The sequence below is a fragment of the Podarcis melisellensis genome (genome assembly GCF_964234715.1).
Source record: "Podarcis melisellensis genome assembly, chromosome: 2".
Classification (NCBI taxonomy): domain Eukaryota; kingdom Metazoa; phylum Chordata; class Lepidosauria; order Squamata; family Lacertidae; genus Podarcis; species Podarcis melisellensis.
In genome coordinates this window covers 88,863,110-88,884,598 of record NC_138529.1, presented here as the reverse complement: position 1 = coordinate 88,884,598, position 21,489 = coordinate 88,863,110, and the positions used below count along the sequence as shown (strand labels likewise).

Here is a 21,489-nt window from a genome sequence, read left to right as displayed (position 1 = left end):
AAATCTGAGCCAGACACTGATTTGTGCACTGTGGCTCTGGTGAGTTCATTTTGGAAGCTGAGCTTGCCAAATGCCTCCCCAGTCTCCTTGTACGTTCTGTTTTACATGCAATGGACTGCATCAACTTACTGAGACACTGCCATGCCAGTGTTCTGATGAGACAGGGTTAGTGCATATGATGGTTAGCAAATGCAGCTATTTGTGTAAAGGCTGTTCTCCAAGTCTGCATTCATCAGGAGCAGAATCACCTGTTTCCCTTTACTACGAGGCATCTTCCAGAGTAAATCAGAAGTAAGTGGCCATTGCATCATGTCAACAAGAATATTTTTTTTTTCTTCTGCTGCTATTCTACCTGGAAGTCCTTTTTATCCTCGTTTTCCCATACCCCTGCCCCCAGTCCTGAACCATTTTTATGGCACCTTGCCAGTAAGTTATTAAAATCACTCAGTAGCAGCATTTCCTTTTTTATTGGCCACGGAGGTTTAGAGAGCTTCTGTAAAGCATCTTAATAGTTTCATAAAAAATATGGAGTGTACTGTTCAGACGACATAATAAAAACTGAGGGGAGGTGTGCTGGGCCAGAATTCTTTCAAGCAGGATTTCCTTTCCTCCCATTAATGTTTTCTCTTCAGACTTAAGATCAAGAAATAAATGTACTTTGGCTTGAATGCTGAACAAATAGGGGAAAATGATCCGAGGGCTCTTCAGTTACATTAATCAGAGGTCAAGCCTAGCTGCTTATTAAATCAATAATCTTAACTACATAAGAAAGGCCAGCACTTTGATTACTGTCCATAGCTGTAATGGTTTCTTTAGTTACTTTAAGAAGAGCGGAGGTGAAATAAAATAACCGGTAAGAAAAGCACCAAATGAAATTGGGCCAATATCTTATGTGCAGACACAAACTACCTGGCTTGAAATGAAATAATGAAATTCACTGTGCTCTATGCACAAGTACAATAAAACAGGTCAATAATTTCATTTTATAATTGGACTGTATTCTATTTCCACCCCTTTATGGAAGACAGCTTATGCTGAACTCTGCTTCATATGCCTCTTTCCCAGCAGACCTTCTTGGGGGGAGGGGGGAACCCTTCCAGTGGCTATTCATTTTCAGTCTGGAGATACCACCCTTCACACTTGCTTAGGAGTATTTGCTTTAAAACTGTGAATGGTCTACAACCTCAAAGTGTACCGCCAACCAATTCTAAACTGATGCAACTCATCTTAATATGCTCTACAAAGTTTCAAGTCAATTCTCCATTTCAGGTTGTCTCCCTTATTGCGGCAATATAAGGATGTAGGCACAGTATTACAGCACGAGGGAGGCTGCTGCTACAAAATATACTCCTGGCTTTATAATGCAGCAGTGTGTCCATAAAAGTGCATCTTTGATTATTATTTTTCTTAAATCTTTAGTTTTTACTAGGTGTGCTATCACTAGTTTTTCAGTGGACCTCACTGTATCAAGATTAATCTCCCCTCCCCCCATTTTTTTAATTGAGAAATGCCTGGAAAGTCCTACAGTATCAATATCATGACATAATGAAGAAATGTCTTATTTGTTCAAAACTCAGGCTTTCTTCTGTCTCTTAGCCCAGTTGTAGCAACATCGGGAGTGGGGGACAAAGGAGAGAACTCTTGTATATTCTGGGAATGTCCTTACACCCTTCATTTGAAGCAGACACACACACACAGAGAGAGAGAGAGAGAGAGAGAGAGAGAGAGAGAGAGAGAGAGAGAGAGAGAGAGAGAGAGAGAGACACCCCTGGTCCCTGGACATGTCCTCTCTTGCTCCCTCCCATCAATTCAGGCCTGAGGATATATAAAAGATATGATAGAAGGCCAAACTCAATGTGACTTGCAACATGTTGTGAACAATGCCTGCATTTTATTGTTAAACTGCAGGAATTGGAGGATTCCCCCCACCCCACCCACACAACTGCTGCACACAGAGAAGAATGGTTTATCTGTTTCCTCTCTTGGCGTGGTACAGACCAAAATCAGCCCCAAAACATCCCTTTCAGGTAGTTTATGTTGAGAGATAATGGTTAGCTTTATGGCTGATCAGTGAACCTTCCCACTCTGAGTCCAACACTAACCAGCGAGGTACTGTAAGTACTTGGAGTACTTAGTTTGTTTAGGGACAACAGACAAAAGCCTAAACTGACATCAGTGTTTCTTGGCCAAGAATCTCTGATCTGAAGCTTTGAGATTGGCAGTGGTTGCTGTGAAAACAGTGCAATCTATCCTTGAGAAATGACTCTAGGTAAATAATTGCTGCAGGAAGGAAAAGTCCACATCATGGGGAAAAAAATGCAACAGGTTCTCTCTTGGTGTCCCAAATGCATATGGATTTTCTCTGGAATTTAGAGCATGACACTATTTCTGCATGGAAATTCTCCCACGCCTGCTTCGTGTGCCTCAGCTGGAGCGTGGGAGGACTTCGTTTGATGCCAAAATAGAAAAATAGTGTAACAGCATAAGGGAATTCACAAGGCTTATGATGAGTGGGAAAAGGCTGAGCTGCTTTCTACATTCATCTGATGGTTTCCCACTGTAAAACTCTCTCATTAATTATATAGATGAAATGGTGATATTATTAAGATGCATATATGTGTGACTATGTGGATATAAGTAAGCGGAAAGAATGGCAGTAGGAATTAGCCTTACACATACAATGCCCTGCATTCTCTGAATGGATTAATGAATAATTGTGAACATATATTTCAATGTTTCAGTGGGAATATATATTTTTGTTTGATCTGTTTTTCCATAGCAGCAGTTGCTGTGCTATTTACCTTACCCCAAAAAAACCCTAAAATGAATTATTCTGCTGTAATTACAAATATTAATAACACAGGCAGAGAATAAATTAGACCATTTGATGTTAGCTAAGTGTAAAAATATTCATGCAATAAAATCCTGTGGGTATGAAGTAAATACATTTATTTTCATTAGAGGAATGTCAGAATAACTACTTATGTCCTTTGGGGGAAAGGAGCATACTATACCTCTTTATTAGATACCTCAGCCCTGTACAATGTTAATATTTCATTCTGTTCATATTCAAACATCCTGGTCTGCACTGCTGTTGCAGCCTTCGTCGGCCTTCACACTCATTGTAACATGCTACTTGTTATCTTCCGCCTGTTCTGCCATTGAGAACTTCTTGGATCATTCTTTGTCTAGCTCCTTTCCTTTGACCTTACTGCCTTGGGTGACCCTGCTGGGAATACGAGACTCCTGACGGCTTCGCTTACAAGGGTCATAGGAATGTGCAAGCCCACTCACCACAGCAAGGTGATGATCCAATGAGTGAGGCTTGTGGAATGCCCTCCTTTTAGAAGCATGATTGGCACCAATACTTTTTGGCACCCTCTCGTCAGATGTCAAGATAAAGAACTATACAACTTTAAGAAGACATCTGAAGGCAGCCCTGTATTGGGAAGTTTTTAATCCTTGATGTTTTACTATGTTTTTATGTATGCTGTAAGCCACCCACCATAATAATAATAATTTTAGATATATACAAAGAAAAAGAAAAACAGCTGAGCTGTGGGGATGGAGTTATGCCAGCTGAGCTGGGAACCTGCTGGCTGAGCTGGAGATCTGCTGGATCCTAATTCCCAGAAGAACTAGGTTAGGGATGCAACCTTAGATCATTAGTCAGTTTATGATAGCTCAGCCTGCTCTGTAGTTTCAGTTGATCTTGTTGCTTAATTTGGTTTTATGATTTACTAATGTGTCTTTTGTGGTTTTACTTCCTCTGTATTCTGTCCCGCACCCTGAGATGAAGGCAGAGTATAAATAGTCTTAATAATATAAACAAAAAGATTTGGATATAAAAACAATTAATCTGTGGATTTGGCATCCAAATGTACCCATTCCCTCTACCTAAACCTATATGCCATTTTCATCATCTGCTGAGAGGCAACAGCCCACCAGGTATTGGGCTGGGGCGGGGATGGGGATGGTATAAACTGTTTGTTTGGGGTGTGTGTGTGTGTACACACACACACACACACACACATTTATATATATACACACACATATACACACACACATATATATGCTATCTCTCATACTCTTTGCTCATACTTGGAGAAGTACCTTGCCTTTCTGTATGGCTGCACCACAGTAAGCTATTGTTATATACGGAAGTTATTTTGAAGCAGAACATTGTTTGCATGCTGGACTCTAAAACTGAGATGGAAAATGACTGTGGTTTATATGTTTCCTTGAGCCAGGGCAGCAAACTAACACAAAATTGATTCACAATGACAAGAGCCAAATGCAAAATCAATGCAAAGAAGAGAAGAAGATAATGCTCACGTTCAATATACAAACGAGAAAATATTGTCATGCAGCTATGCAGTTACAGTTGTTATTTAGGCCCAAAGGGAGCAATGTTCTTCAAGTATGGATCCAAAAGACTTGTCCTAAATTTAAAATGTTGTTGTACCCAGTGACCCTGTATCTTTTTGTGTCTAAGGCTGAGGGGGGTGGAACATTATCACAATGGGCCTAGGTTGCAGAAAGAAATAAGTAAATAAATACCAGGGGAGCAAAGATGTAGAAAAAATGGGGGTCCTCCAGTTGGATGGCCACTGCTGATTCTGAGCACCTTCCTTGCTGTGCACCTCCTGCTGCCCAGGCAGAACCCTTTGTGCTAATTGGCTCTCAGCAGCAGCAGTGTCACCACAGGCTGGCAGAAGAGGAAGAAAGCGGCCAGGAGCTGCACTGGCTGGCCTGTGAATTGGGATACCAGAGACAGCGGCCTTGAAGCTTGCAGCAAAGGAACCAGCAGAGCTGGAAGGCTGCAGAAACCTCTCCTGGCTGCCCTTCTGTGACTCACCTAGGCTTCCCATCCACAGCCTCTCATTACACTATATTTCACAGGAGCCCTCTGTCTGTGACCATGTGAAGTATTGCGTGGCAACAGAAAAGTGCACCTGTACATATATATAGAAGTGCAATTTTGTGAACTACTTAGAGGTATAGAACTTTTCTTAAATAAATAATTTTCACTATGTACAGGAACCATGGTGCTTGAGATATGTCTGGCTAATAAGCATCGCTGTCAGTGGATGAACAGTTTTTAGTTTGTTTATTTTTTATTTCATTAAATCAATTTGCATGTTACCAATACTGCAGTTTTTCAGTATTGATCATTTGAGACCCAGAAGGAACTGTAAGGTAACTTGCAATCTAATTAAACGTTCCACTTGTTGGTGGGGGGGGGGAGCGGTCTTTGATATGTTTCTTTTCATTCCCTGTTACAGCAGCACTGCAGAGCATGAAAACAAAAAACCAAAATCGAATGTACTCTTAATAACTAAGAGCCCCAACAGTATTTTCCCATGTTTGCAATTTGTAAACAGTCCTTGGCTCTTTATCTGAATACACACCAAACCATTCACAAGTGTCAGATCCACTGCAAGGTGGCAAACTAGGCTGTGTGAATCCATCATGACTCCATCTAACGATGGGTCAAAATACAGCTGTGAGTGTTGAACTGACTTTCCTTGTGCAGGTGATATTTGAAAAAAAAATCAAAAAAAGGGGAATTTAAAAAAATGGATGGACTGAAGCAAGTTTTCATTTAGAAAGCAGCCAAATAGATACCACCACTGAGCTTGGCAGGCGATTTCTAATCCTGAAATGCTTGGCTTGTGTTGAGAGCATCGTGATCATGGCTAGTCATTGCACTTCCATGCTGCGTGAAGTCCCATTAGTATCTGTCAGCATAGCATCACCCAAGCTGAGACTGCTGTCTGGGTGTTTGACCCACATTGACATTGTGATCCTTCCTTGTCTCTGTAGCCAGCTCTCATGTGAGCTTTCTTTTTTGCAGGCATAAAGGTCAGCTTTCTGACACCAAGCTAGTATTTAGCTTATGTATCTATCGATTTACAATACCTCTTATTTACAAAAGGTCTCTCTGCATTTGATTGACTGCTTTAAATCCTGGACACGTGAACAAATACTGAAGTGGTAAAGCAGTAGAACTGAGGGCGGCAAGCTGTGTTGTTTGGCTTGTCAACACTGCTATTGTATTCTCATATTATTGTTTGCAAACACTTATATGGGATAAAAGGCTCGCTTGGATCTCCTCAAATTTCAGCAGGCAAAAGACACTGTGTTCCAGTTAGGGTTAGAACCGGGAAGATATGAAAATTGGAGATGATTCTCCCTGGTGGCAGTGGAAGTTTACTGTGTCTCAACTTCACTTACAGCCAGGAAAATGGGAATAATACTGGGCTTCTCCATAAGGGCCTGAGAAATGCATTATATTAACAATAGAGATGGGCTATGAAATCGGTTCACAACACTGCTGTTGCTGCACTTAAGTCTTCCTGTTAAGATTTATAGATTTGTTTATGTGTTGTATCATTTAAGGAAACAACGTTTAGAGTCCTTCAGGTGTCTGACTTAAAAGCATATTTGCAGAGCAATCCAAAACCTGGCTGAGTATCAGTGGGGCATGGTGGACTGGTGGAGCTACTTCTGCATTTGCAGTTGTTCATTCCAACTGAGGCAGAAGGGGATGGAGCTAGCATAGGGATTGGTCCAAATGCCATCAAGCGATAACAGTGGGGCCAACTCAGGCAGAATTGGGGGCTCTGTGTGGATGGAGACCTCTGTGGAGGGAGACACCCACCCCATCCAAACCTGCCCTCAGCATGGCAGACTGGGAGTTGGTTCTAGCAGCTGGTATTCAGAAGCATTGCTGCCTTCAACCATGGCAGCAGATCATAGCTAGTAACCAACCATAGCCCTTTCCTCCATGAATTTGTCTAAACCTCTTTTAAACCCATCCAAGTTGGTGGCCATCATGGCCTCCTGTGGAAGCAAGTTCCATACTTTAACTATGTACTACATAAAAAATACTTTCTTTTATCTGGATGTTCCAACATTCAGCTTCGTTGGATGTCTACAAATTCTAGTGTTATGAGAGAGTGAGTGACTAAAAACCAACAACAACCTCTAGTCATTTTCTCCATGTTATGAGACAATTTTCAGCTACCTTGTACTATTGTACAGTGCAAGAAGCTTCCTGAGTTTGGTACTAAGCACAATTTGCCAAAACCTCAGATACAGGAAGATTTCTTCCAGTTATTCAGTAGTGTCTAAAAGGAGATATTGTTTAGAGAGATTTTTTTAAGTGGCGTTGGACAGTTACCTTAAAGATTGTCAGAGGAAGCATGAAAAACTGACAGGGGAAAGGGCCATAGCTCAGCGGTCAATAACATATTTTCCATTATTCTAGTTAAGATTGAAGTTGGGTATTAGAGCTAGGAAAGATTTTCTGGGTGCTGCAGAAGCCATTGCCAGTCAAAATATAGTCCTGGGCTAGATGGACCAAGAACTCAGTTCAATATAAGAGAGCTTCATGGGTAGATAAATCTCACCAACTGAAATTTGTGAGATTTAAATATGTGTAACTTTGGCTGTGTCCTGAGAATTCACAATGTATGGTGTAGTGATTAACTTGTAAAGTGTGGTTGCTAAATGGAAAGTGTACAATGGCTATATTTTAGTATCTTCAATAGTTACTTCCTAGAAACTGTAAATGTCTACTTTGTTATAGGTAGAACTTCAATCAGCAGCAGCAGATGCTTTCACCCACAACCCTTTGTCTATCTGAAATCCTTCTTCCCTTTTCATCAGAAGAGCCTCACATTATTCTAGCTCCTATTTGTGGTCCGTCCCCTGTTGGTTCACCTTCTTCAATCATTTCCCCTCACCAGCTACCCACTGAGCAAACATCTAATTGAAACATTTTTCACTTTTTAAAGCAATCCTGCCTTGTCCATAGCCTCAGAACCCTTCCCAAATTTCTTAGTATGGAAGAATGAGAGACTTTTGTTTCAGCTCTGACCATCACCACCCCTTCACAAATAGTCAGTTTGCTAGGATGTTTTGAAACAGCTCTATCGGCTGAGGTTTGTCTTGGAATCATGTTGTTCCCTCTTGCAATAGGCATAGCAAGTCCTAAAACATCAATCTTGTATATGAATTATATATGTAATAATAATAACAACAACAACTCTCTCTTTTAGGATTTGATACCTACTTTACTTCCCGCACACTGGAGAACAACAGAAGAAATGTGTGGTTTGCAGAATACTGGGAAGAAAACTTCAATTGCAAGTTAACGATTAGTGGGTCAAAAAAGGAAGACACAGATCGTAAATGCACGGGTAATTTCATTCTCTTTGTCCTTCCCATGATTCTGTACGTGGCCTGCATAAAATGTCTGTATAGCTGGTTGGAGATAAGTTGAGAAAGGGAAACAGAGAGAATTTTTATCTGTTTTATAAAAATTGGAACTCAGAAGCACAAGTCATACAAAGAAGAAGAAATAGATTAAGTAAAAAAGACACTTTTTCTGTTTCTGCCTGTCCATCCTCTAGTAACTGACATTTTTCATTGATTTGTGTGTGTGTGTGTGTGTGTGTGTGTGTGTGTGTGTGAGAGAGAGAGAGAGAGAGAGGTGTTTGTATCATTTTGAATGTTTCCTCTATACATTTATTTCATACTGTACAAGAGAAGTTGTAATCTGGGAAAGAGCATTGCTTTCTCCTGGTCTGGAACTGAAATAGATTTGAGTAGGGAATGCATCTCTCTTTGAGGGGAGATACCTATATAAGATGTGAATATATGTAAGGACTTAAGAGGAGCCCTGCTGGGATCAAGACTAACATCTACCTAGTCAGTCTTTTTCTTTACACAGTGTGAATGAAACCTAGAAGTTTCATACAGTAATCATGTTTAGTGGCCATTAATAAACCTTTCTTCCATGAATTTCTCCAATTCCCCTTTATAGCCACCTGCATTTGTTGAATCAACAATTTTTTATGGTGATTCCATGAATTAGGCATGCATTGCTCTCCTGAATCTCCTGACAATCAGTTTCATTGGGGTATCCCTGTGCTTGAGTACTACTGGAGGCTTTTGCATGTACCACATGTGATGTTTTGATTGAGCTATGCACCATGACCCAAGATGGTGCACCATGCACCATGATCCTGGTTAGTCACTGTCAGCTCAGTAGTGCCAGTTCAATCCCACCAATGTGACATTAGGATTATTTTAACAGCTGTGTGCATACTCTTACTTACGTTAAGAACATTAGTAGATTCCCATCCAAAGGCCTATCCAGTCAAGTGGCTCAATGCATATGCAACACGCGCAGGTGGAGTTGCTCAAATCCCTTGTCCTACCCTCCGCTTTGACTACCTTCTTCTCCATCTTTTCCAGCTTCACATAATCCTTTTAGGGGAGCACACACACCATTCCAAATGTAGTCAGACTGTAGATTTATACAAAAGCATTGTGAGATTGGCAGGCTGTTTTCCGTTCCTTTTCTAATGATCTCAAACATGCAATTCGCTTTTTTCCGCAGCAAATGCACACAGGGTCAATGTTTTCATCGATCCCTTTCTTGCCTAGTCTTTACCTCTGCAGGGCTGGTGGGCACATTAAGCGAGTTGTTTGTGAAAGTAACACTCTGGATCCAACCTACCGTAATTGCAACGGTTAACAAAAACACCATGGGAGCCTATGGCTGGGCGATTGCCAAAGATGATCAAGGCAGTAAAGATGTGATATAAACACACACACTCCCACCACGGCCACTATCAATGCTGCCTTTGAAACCGAGAGTTGAGTTTGCTCTACAGTCTGTTCCCACTACCACTTTGTTAGGACATGGCTTTGCACAAAGGGAGAAATAAGATGAACGTATCAGGCAGTCTGAGTCAGTGCAATCTTGTCTTCTGCCTGACACCACACTAGAGAGATTTCTTCTGTTTGTATGCACAAGCAAACAAGAAAAATAAAATAATGGTTCTGATGTAATTCTGCGTTTGCTGTGTCTGCTTTGCAGACATATCCAAGTGTGGCCATATTTTCAAGTGCCTCTGGATGCGTTTTCCTGCTTTAATGTACCAGCAAACTCCCTCCCTTTAATGAACCATGCTTCTTTGGAAGCCCAAACATTTGACTGTAGTTGTGGCAGTTTCCCCTCATTAGATACCGTCTTAAATGTTGCCTGCCTTGTCCTCAACAAGGCATAATGAAGTGATATTGGGGTGACATCACCCTAAATGTCACCTTGTTGGATGGTAGGTGACTCAGAGAGCTTTTCTAATTACCAGAGTCTGTAATTGGCCTGAAGGTGCACTTCAGTTAATGGTATAGAGAATGAGCTGCTTAGGGGGAGAGATGCCATAAATGGCAGCTATTTTGTAAAAGACAGAGAGCACTGTATGTTTTTTCCCCATGGAGATACAGCAGGAAAAGAGATGTGTCAGGCATACAAATGTAAGGCAGTAAGCATCCCGTTCTGATCTCCTACTTACTCTGGCATCTTTCAGTTGGCTTCTGTGGGAATTCTGCTGATTGAAGCTGGGGCAAGAGGAGGAGACAGAACAAAATGAGAAGGCCAATTTAGTCTCTGGGTTTGCTTATGGAAAAGAATGGCTTTAAATAACACATAACTTAGTCTACTGTGGAAATAAAGAGGCTTAAATTGGAACAACAGTATTGTGGTTGGCCCCAAATTTATGCCTTCAAAAATAAATAAAAAATGACTGCACTCATATATGATTTCTCAGTCACTGCACTCACTCTTTAAAATACTTAGAAATAAATAAATGGTTCAAAGGGCCAAAGAATAACACAGCAGCATTCTCTCAAGCCTTTGGTGATCTTCAAAGGAGCAGATGTCACAAACTGCCTGCTTGGGTTTCAGCAGTTCAATAAGGTTTACTCCCAGAAAAGTATGCATACTATTGTGACTTCGATATTTGTGCTTCTATGTTCTAGTGTTCTTGTTGACAACATAGTACCTTCTTAATGCTGCTGCTTCCAGTTGCAGCTAAGTGCCATAGTGTCAAAATCAAGTATGGACAAATCTGTTTATGACACAAGAGAGTTTGTGTGTGTTTGTTCATTCATATGTTAATAATAATAATAATAATAATAATAATAATAATAATAATAATAATAATAATAATTTATTATTTATACCCCGCCCATCTAGCTGGGCTTCCCCAGCCACTCTGGGAGGCTTCCAAAAAAATATTAAAATACTATAATACATCAAACATTAAAAGCTTCCCTAAACAGAGCTGCCTTCAGATGTTCCATCATTCTGCATGTTTGCTGTAAATTTTGCCATAAAACACACTTTTTTTGTATCTGCATTATTCTAAAATACACATTTTCATATGCATTTTAACCCCAAATATGTATTTTATACACATTTTAGCACTTTTTTGAGCCGAGAACTGTATTGCAAAATTCAGAGAAGTGTGTGGGGAAATCATTAACTGAATTAGGCCTGCTAGCTTTAAAATGTGGACTGAAAGAATCCCTTAGTTATCCCTAGCCAAAATAGCAGAGTAAGAAATGTTATTCCAAGTATGGACTAAGCCCAACGTCACTTAACCCACATTTCAGACCTTGGTTGGGATGTGGGAATTGGTGTAAATGCCTATCCATAATAATTGCAAATGAATATTAATAGGAGATATGTTTTTAAAATAATAAAAAACAATGCAAAACAATACACACCAGAGCAGTGAGGCTTAGTTTTAGGCTAGATCAGCAACTCTATCATCTGTCTATCATCTATCTATCATCTATATCTATCTATCTATCTATCTATCTATCATCTATCTATCTATCTATCTATCTATCTATCATCTATCTATCTATCATCTATCTATCATCTATCTATCTATCTATCATCTATCTATCATCTATCTATCTATCTATCATCTATCTATCTATCATCTATCTATCATCTATCTATCTATCTATCATCTATCTATCATCTATCTATCATCTATCTATCTATCTATCATCTATCTATCATCTATCTATCTATATCTATCTATCTATCTATCTATCTATCTATATCTATCTATCTATCTATCTATCATCTATCTATCTATCTATCTATCTATCTATCTATCATCTATCTATCTATCTATCATCTATCTATCTATCTATCTCTATCCATCTATCATCTATCTATCTATCTATCTATCTATCTATCTATCTATCTATCTATCTATCATCTATCTATCTATCTATCTATCTAATCTATCATCATCTATCATCTATCTATCTATCATCTATCTATCTATCATCTATCTATCATCTATCTATCTATCTATCATCTATCTATCATCTATCATCTATCTATCATCTATCTATCATCTATCTATATCTATCATCTCTTCCCCCCCCCCGTGTGTGTATGTGTGTGTGTGTGAAGTTAGTTGCCCTTCTCAGTCCTCGTTAAGAATTGCGACAACAAAACTTGCATAGAATAGCCTAGAGAAAGGCAGAAACTAATGAGGGGAAAATGAGAAAAAGAAAGCCTCAAATGAACAGCCCAAGGGTTGATAATGGAATATTAGCTATAAATTGAAATAAATAAGAAATCTGAAAAGGTGCAGCAAGGGAGGGGGCTTTCTCAGCACATTCCACCTTAGGGAAAATGTAGTCTGTGACATTTCAAGCAACTTCATGATGTATAATTCAAATCTCAGAGCATATTTCAGAGGACGGGTGTACATGAAGGTAGAGAAATCTGCTGCAGGAAGGCACACTTTTTAACTTGCTTGGAGAGAAAGTATGCCTTAGTTTTATTTGTGGATAAAGTCACTTGACTTCAGAGTGACCTTGCCTCTGCAGTTCTTGCTCTTTGAGATGAAGTATCCAAGGCCATAGTCAGTGGGGTGTTCTGAGATCAGTTTCCGCTTACGCAGACAGCTTATGTGGACAAGGTGTTTGTAGTTAGATGTCCAACCACACGCCCATCCGCCCTGGCTTATTAATTCTGGCAGAGGAGGCTGATGGTTTGGTCCAGAGCATCTGCAGGAATATGTGTACCTGTGTTTGTATGGGTTGTGTGATGCGAGGAATTGCTAGAGAGTGTGCCGCAGTGTGTGAGATTGTGGGGAGCATTTGTCAGGCTCTGTGGGGTGTGTGTGTGCTCGGTTGTGGGGGGTCCCTGTGTGTGTGAGGGTGGCAGCACTGTGAGTCTAAGTCAGGGCCAGATTTAGGTTTGATGAGGCCCTAAGCTACTGAAGGTAATGGGGCCCTTTATATGTCCAGCTGTCCTTTGTCAGCAACAAATTGTTGCTGTTTTTTATGTTGAATGTATGCTATATGGTAATGTATGGACCTAATAGGTGTCTAAAACCATTTGCTGTATGTAGGTGTGTGTTTTTTTACCTTATAGTTTGGAAATGTACATCCAGGGTTTTTTCCCTTTTTTGGGGGGGGGGGCAAGAGAGTGGGGCCCTAAACTATAGCTTGTATAGCTTGTACATAAATCCGGCACTGATCTAAGTGTAGGATTTAGAGTGAAGTGAGACAGTGAGATCTCTAGCGTATGTTTATAGGTACTTTTAACCCGGATAACAACAGCAGTTCCTTTGAGTTTTAAATGGTTCAGATCTGTCAGGGGCATAAATGACATTCAGTGAACATCTTGAAATCATTTCTTGTTTGGGGATAATGGAAACTGTGATCCTTTTATGGACATATAATTTTAATGTAAACTATGAATGCTTATGTGCCGATTTTTTGGTTAAAAAGAAAATAAAAAACAATGGAATTTGTCTACCTGCCTTGACAGCATATAGAGTGGCTCTGAAACTTGAAATCTAAGGCAGGAGGTGAATCAAGGTTACTTTTCTTTCTTTTTCGCAGTGCCCACCCTGCACCACACAAGGGCCTCATGTCTCACTCTGTCAGCTTGGACACCAAAGAAATCATAACAGACATTTTGTTGTTCAAAGCAAAACCAAGCTGACTAGAAGGCGGAAACACTCTTGCGCAGCTCAAGTGGGGGGGGGGGAGGAGAAGTCACTCATTTTGACAAAGAGGCCTAGGTTTAAATCAGAGGGAATTATTTTAGCAGCAATTTGGAGGAGGGATGTTGATGGAAGTTTGATAGTTTGTTTCACCTGCTCGGTCCTTGCTCTTTTATAGAGCAAGGGCACTTAAAAGAGTGGTGGACTAGCCAGGGTTTCTCCCACCTGTTCAAACCGATTTCCATTTACCAACAAACATTACACTTCCTTTAATGATTTCTCTCTCCTTCTCCTTCTTGTTTTAGTGTTAATGTTGGCTACAGTGCTTAAAGTGCTATGCTTCCACTCCCAACCTTAGTTGTAGAATTGTGGAGTGTGAGCTGCTTTTCATTCCAGTATTTTGTTGTTTCTTTTTTAATCTCTTAGTCCTGCCCAAATCATCATTAAAACCTCCTAGCACAAAAACCTGTGTATGCTTTAATGTGCATCCAAATTGTTTTCTCAGAGGCACCTCTCTCATGTCTGTATAGTTGGTTGGTTGGTTTATTTGTTTGTTTGTTTTACTGCCCTTCATACATAGATCTCGAAGTGGTTCACAACATGAATATACAATTTTTTTAAAAAACAAACAAAAACAAAATGCATAATAAAAACAAGAACGCAAAACCTCCACATAAACCAGTACCTCTCCTCCCCCCAAGGCCTTTCAGAAACACATTTAGAAGAGTATCAGATGTTAATTTCCAGACCAACTGCCCTCAAAACAGTGGAAGAGGTTTTAAACCATTCCTCTTTTATCTACCTTAACATTGTAACGTGTGTGTGTGTGTGTGTGTGTGTGTGTGTGTGTGACCCCCACAAAGCTCTGGGTGTATTTGCCTGGAATTTGGCACGTTAAATCTATTCTGGAGGGACTGCTGTTCCTGAGAATTTTATCTACTTCCATCAAAAGGGGAGTGAAATATTATAAACCATTCTTATACACTTGTAAACATATATACCACAGAGTGACTCAGAACATATTGAGCTGCTTCTCAAAGTGACAGACTCAAATACAAACTGAATCTTGTGTCTTGTGCACACCCTTATACGCTTATTGATTTTTATAAAGAATACAGTCCAGTCTGGAGAAATATGTGTAAGGTTTTTTTCTGAGCTTCAGAATCCAGAAATAGCTACTCTGAGTTTGAGAGCTGTTGGTCTTTTGCTGAAAGTAATGGGTCAAATTCCTTTCTTTGATAAATATGCACAACTCACATTAAACACAGTAGGAGCTGTGTGTACATGCCTGAGGGCAGCTTTCGGTCCAGTGTGTGCTTCTAAATGACAACTTTAAAGGCAGCAATTATTTATTTTTTGATAGAACTTGGCAAGTACTGAAGATTGCTACTTTTCTTACCAAAATGCTTCTAGGTTTAAAATACATAGATTTCATCAAGGGAGTTTGTTTGGCCTATTTATTTGCCCACCGAACTATATATTACAAATCCTTACAAATGATTACTCTTTGTTCTCCAGCACATCACACGTCCATTTTAAAATAAAATAATACTTTGGGGGATGTTTTATGTTTTGTTATGGATTGAAAACCTTAGTCTTTACTTATATCATTCTTAGCTTGGGAATTAGCCAACTACCAAATGTAAGTTCTTTTGATTTCTATTGATTTCAGTTGCTGAGATTTACAGTGCAATCCTATAGAAGCCTGCTCAGAAGCAAGCTCCATTGAGTTAAATGGTATTTATTCTCAGTTGTGTGTATAGGATTACACACCCAAACACATGCAGTGAAATAAATGGGAGTTAACCAAGTCTGCCCAGTGCCTGATTTATGTATAAGCTAAACAAGCTTTAGCTTAGGGCCCCACTCTCTTGGGGGCCCCAAAAAAAATTAAAGGGAAAAAAACTGGATGTACATTTCCAAAATATAAGATAAAGAACAAATAAAATAAAACCTACATACAGCAACAGTGTCTTGTGTTGTGCAGGCTCCTATTTGTTATGCACAAATGGCTTTAGATACCTATTAGGTCAATAAATTATATCAGGCATTCCCAACCTTTGGCCCTCCAGATGTTTTGGACTACAATTCCCATCATCCCTGACTACTGGTCCTGTTAGCTAGGGTTCATGGGAGTTGTAGGCCAAAACATCCGGAGGGCCAAAGGTTGGGAATACCTGCCATATAGCATATATTCAACACAAAAAACAGCGACAATTAGTTGTTGACAACCACCACAGGTGGCAGGACTCACGAGGAAATGGAAATCTTTATTCCCCCCCCCCCTTGTTCTTAATGTAGATCTTCACTGAGCCCTTCTTTCCTGTCAGAGAGCAGGGAGCCATTTTGGGGGTTGCCTCAAGTGCTGAAATGTCTTGAGGCAGCCCTGCCTGCTGCCTGAGGCAGCTGCTTCACTCTGCATAATGGTAGGGCCAATGCTGCCCAATCAAACTCAGCCTCCTACACTGAGGCTTGCTGGGTATTTAAATAGCAGAATTCATTGCATTCATAACAGCAGCGTGTCAGGGTGCAGAGCAGTAGCCATCCCTGGTGGCTGCAGTATTGTGCTCACTGGGGTGGGGCAAGAGAGGGGCAAGATGGAGGTTCTCTGGCTTGTCAGCGACTCCACAGGTACATACACACTGTGGGCTGCCAACAACAAACTGAAGTTCCCCCAGGCTCTCCCAGTCCCTGACCCAGGAAGCATACTCTTCATGCACTGGACAGTAGGACTTGAACCAATGGCTTCAAATTACAATAAAGGAGATTCTGACTAAACATCAGGAAGAACTTTCTGACAGTACGAGCTGTTCAACAGTGCAAGGGTTTCCCTTGGGAGGTGATGAACTCCCCTTCCTTGAAGGTTTTTAAGTCAAGGTTGGATGGTCACCTGTCGTGGATGCTTTAGCTGAGAATTCCTGCATTGCTGGTTGTTGCACTTCCAACTCTACAATACTACGATTCTTCCCAATGCTGGAAGGCAGGGCTTTGGTGACAGTACTTACCAGTATGGAGTCCTGGCAGCTCTCTTTTTCACCTGACCATGTCAGCCATTATGCGCATTATCTGTGTATGGTTACCAGCACCTCATTTTTTACCGAAGGAAAAACTGCTGGAAGGGCAGCACAATTGCTCAGCAATAGAAATCATTAAGAGTGACTGTTATGTGGTAATTTGTAAAATGGATGGTGTTAGAAGTAAATAAGAATATGAAACGCAGTAATATTAAATCATAAAGACCCATCAAGAACGGCACATGGGAAACCTCTTGAATGAAATTGTCTTAATTTGGAATTAATTTGTGTAATTGGGTTGAAATTGGAAAATCAATAAAAATAATTGGCACAAAACCCTATTGCTCAGCCTCCCCTTGCCCTATGCACTGCTGATGGTTTCTACTGGGGTTCTTATCTATGGCTGCTGGGCTTATTAGGTTACAGGGATACAGAATTCCCCTTAACAGGAGTTAAATGTTCGCATCTAGCAGCCAGTGAAGTAACTTGGAGCTCGGCTGGCTACTGTAAAGGCTGTTGGGCAAATTCTACTGGGCTGGCTTTGACGATAATAACTGTGATTCAAGTCCACACAGGCTTTTCTCATTACCAGTTATGGTGGATGGTACTCTGTGAGCTGATGGGTGCTTTGTTTTGGCAGAGTTAAAAACCGGAGAACCACTTGCATGCACTGATTACATAACCAGGTCAGAGGCATTATCTTGTTGATTGCAAGGAACGTTTATGTCATATGCATATAGATGAGCAATCAACCTTTGTGGTCTCCAAGTGGCCACACACCTCTTATAGATGCCGTGTAAGTGGGACTGATAAGTTATTTTGCCGGAATGATACTTTCTCATGTCTTGGACAGAATATAAAATTATTTGGGAGAGCGGGTATACATGGTATCCAACTAACCTTTACTCAAAGTAGACCCATTGAAAACAATAGGCCTATCTTAGTTGTAGTCATTAATTAAAGTGGGTAGTTAAATACCACCCTATATTCATGAGCTGTAAAGGATATTTTGTAGAGAATCATTGAAAGTCTAACAAAAGGCTATTTGTCTTGATACTGGCTTTAAAACTACTGGCATTTTGAACCATATGAGCTACAGTGTGTCAGGCTCGAACAGAACTAGCACCCCAAGGTATTGAAAGACAAGATGTCAGTGGCATGTTTATATTCACCTTAGCTCAGAGCAATTATGACGGCTTGGCTGGCACATTGGCAATGGTACAATAGAAATGGGAACGTTAGTGGTAATTGCTGCTTCAGAATATAGCTCTGGAGTGCGCCTCTTAAAGGAATGTTGCTGAATCCATTTCCTATAAAGGGCATCCATCCTCACAGTTATAACCCGTTATTTAAAACCTTTATATGATGTGGAACCACATCAAAACTGAATAATTTTGCAGGCTTTGTTCCTTTGGCATGATGGCATGGTCTGAAACAGAGATCACATCTACATGCAGAGGCCAGAATGCACTTGTGAGAAACTCCCTATTCAGATACTAGGTGCACAGAGAATGTGCAGTTGCTTCCCTCACAACCAGCTTCATATTCCTGAAGAAAATAGAACGTAGCAAAGGAATGTGAATGAATATTTGCTGCTGCTCATTTGTTAAATTTCTACACCACCTTTCATCCGAGGATCACAGGGTGGTTTACAAAGAAATCCATGATAGTAACAGCAAAACCATCCACAAAAAAACCACCACTAACATCCTGATCTGACCATTGCAAAACCTGCATTCTTTGCAAATGCAGTCCGCAGAAGGATCATCTTATGACAGCATTCTCACTTGTTTTGGTGCATTCCATATTCTGACATTCTATATGGTCCACTTGGTGACCTTGAGTTTCGGAATCAGCCTTCAGTGTTCCAATTAAGCAGAGCTTCTTGTCGTACAGTCAGCATAACCTCCTAGGAAGTTGCCTTCAGCTCGTCTTCAGACCATTGCACCATCCAGTTAGAATCACAGAATCACAGAGTTGGAGAGTCATCTCGTCCAACCCTCTGCAATGCAGGAATCTTTTGGCCCAACGTGGGGCTCAAACCCAGGAGCCTGAGATTAAGAGTCCCATGCTCTGCTGACTGAGCTATCCCAGCCAGATCTAGCTCAGTGCTGTTTACATTGACTGTCAGCAACTCTTCAGGGGTTTAGAAAGAGATGTTTTTGAGCCCTACATGAAAATACCATGGAGCCTTTTGTGAGTGAGGCATGTATGCTACCTTCGATCTATGGCCCTTCCATAAATCGGCCAACCCTAAATTTCTCTCTGATCTCTATTTGAGATCAGACTAGATCTCACAGTTTGCTGTATAACAGGATCATGATTCTCACCCCCCCCAAAAAAAAGCTCAACAACTTTGGCTCATCCTCCCCCAACTCTTGTCAATCCAATGGGTAGATCATTGTCAGTTGTGGGGTTTTTTATATAGTGGGAGTAGGTTGCAGTCTCTTGGAAGTTGGAAAGCCCTGCTGTATAAGATTTGCAGTTTCTTACGTTCATATCTGTGAGCAACCAACCATTTAGCAGAAAGAACAAATACTTTTACCTAGTCTGTGAACTGTTGTCTTCAGTGGCCTGTTTATTATGTGACTTCAAAAAAAAAAAATAAATCTATGAGGGAATTTGTTTTTTTTCCCCTAGTCTTTCACCACATCCACTTTTCCTTTTCTGATGTATCTTGTTAGGGTGTTGTAATCCCTTATTTTCTATTGTAAACTATTTGGAGTGTGGAATATATATATATATATATATATGCTTTCGTAGATTTTCACGGGTACAGGAATGCAGGTTTTGGTGTCCTCGGGTGTCTTCCCGTGTAAAAGTTGGGGTGTCTAGGCGACGTTTCGACGAGGTCTCACTCGTCATCTTCAGGCTGGTGCTTTCGGCTTCTTGTTACTGGAACAGAGCAGGATCTCAGTGTTTGAGTTCCTATAAATACTGTTGAGGGGGTGTGGTGTATAGCCTCCAATGTTCTGGGCAGAGAGGAAGTTCCCAGGCTAGTGTGCCTTTTCTTCTTTTGTTCCTTAATTACTTGAGGGGTATCTTGAGTGATTTCTTGAGTGATATCCTGAGTACCACTTAGGTGGGTCATTAGGTGTGGATTAGTTGCTAAAGTCTTTGTGTCTTGACCTCTTGAACTTTGTGAAGAGTTTTTCTGAGAAGATGGCTGTACTGCACTTAGTTGTGCTCTGGCTTGGCTTCGTGTATAGGGGCGAGCTGTGGTTTTGTGGCCTGTGTCAGCCAGATCTGTGTAGGGATTGCAGGGGGGTGCAGCATCCGGAGAACCACAGCTCACCCCTATACACGAAGCCAAGCCAGAGCACAACTAAGTGCAGTACAGCCATCTTCTCAGAAAAACTCTTCACAAAGTTCAAGAGGTCAAGACACAAAGACTTTAGCAACTAATCCACACCTAATGACCCACCTAAGTGGTACTCAGGATATCACTCAAGAAATCACTCAAGATATCCCTCAAGTAATTAAGGAACAAAAGAAGAAAAGGCACACTAGCCTGGGAACTTCCTCTCTGCCCAGAACATTGGAGGCTATACACCACACCCCCTCAACAGTATTTATAGGAACTCAAACACTGAGATCCTGCTCTGTTCCAGTAACAAGAAGCCAAAAGCACCAGCCTGAAGATGACGAGTGAGACCTCGTCGAAACGTCGCCTAGACACCCCAACTTTTACACGGGAAGACACCCGAGGACACCAAAACCTGCATTCCTGTACCCGTGAAAATCTACGAAAGCAAATATATATATATATATATATATATTCCTTCTATCCCCTACCTTTTTCCCCAATGTGCTCAAGACACTGTACATGATTTCTCATTCCTCAATTTATCTTCATGACAACTCTGTGAAGTAGGTTAGACTGAGAGATGGTGACTGGCCCAGGGTCATCCAGTGGGCTTCATGACTGAATGGGGATTCAAACCCTGGTCTCTCAGGTCCTAGCCCAACACTCTAACCACTACACCATGCTGGTTCTCACTCTTAAATATCTTAAATATCTCTAGTGAGGTATTGTTTCTGGGGCAAAAGATCACCTGCTCCCTTCCTTTGTCTGTCAGTGACACATATATGAAGTCCTGGAACCAGCTTTTGCCTGCCCCATTCCAAAAGTCCCCCCTCTCTTTGAAAGGCACAACCTGAAAACACGATGTAATCTAGGAGTGGGGAACCTGTGACACTCCAGAGGTGCTGGGTTTCAACACACATGAACCCTGACCCTTGGCCATACTGGCTGGTGCTCATGGGAGTTGGAGTCCAACAACTTCTGGAGGCCCTCCACAATTTTTCCACCGCTGCTTTAATTTAATCAAAGCAAAACCGAATGTCCCACTTTGAAAGGTGCCCAGGAATTCTTTGCTGACTCTTCTAAGAGACCGCAGAAGGAGAGTTTATATAAAGAAAATAATTGCCCTACTTTCTGGTCATTATTTCATACTCCCTTCTTAATAGCACCCTATCATACTCGGGCAAATCCCACCAAACCCAATTTTATTCTGTCCAGGGGGGAAAGATTACCCTGTTGATCACTTTTGATGGCAATAATCTTTGATGGCATGCCTTTTTTTATCAAAGAATGACAGACAAGCCTGATGAAACTGACATTGAACTTG

At 40.8% G+C, this 21,489-nt stretch overlaps 1 protein-coding gene across 3 annotated transcripts in view; it reads left to right on the top strand.

Annotated features, from left to right (window-relative positions):
- GRM7 (glutamate metabotropic receptor 7) overlaps positions 1-21,489 on the top strand; it is a 411,272-nt gene that overhangs the window by 240,638 nt on the left and 149,145 nt on the right. For all 3 annotated transcript variants that reach the window (XM_081901588.1, XM_081901586.1, XM_081901587.1), the window contains exon 5: positions 8,067-8,207. In XM_081901588.1, coding sequence (XP_081757714.1) covers positions 8,067-8,207 — 141 coding nt within the window. The remainder of the gene's footprint in view (positions 1-8,066; positions 8,208-21,489) is intronic.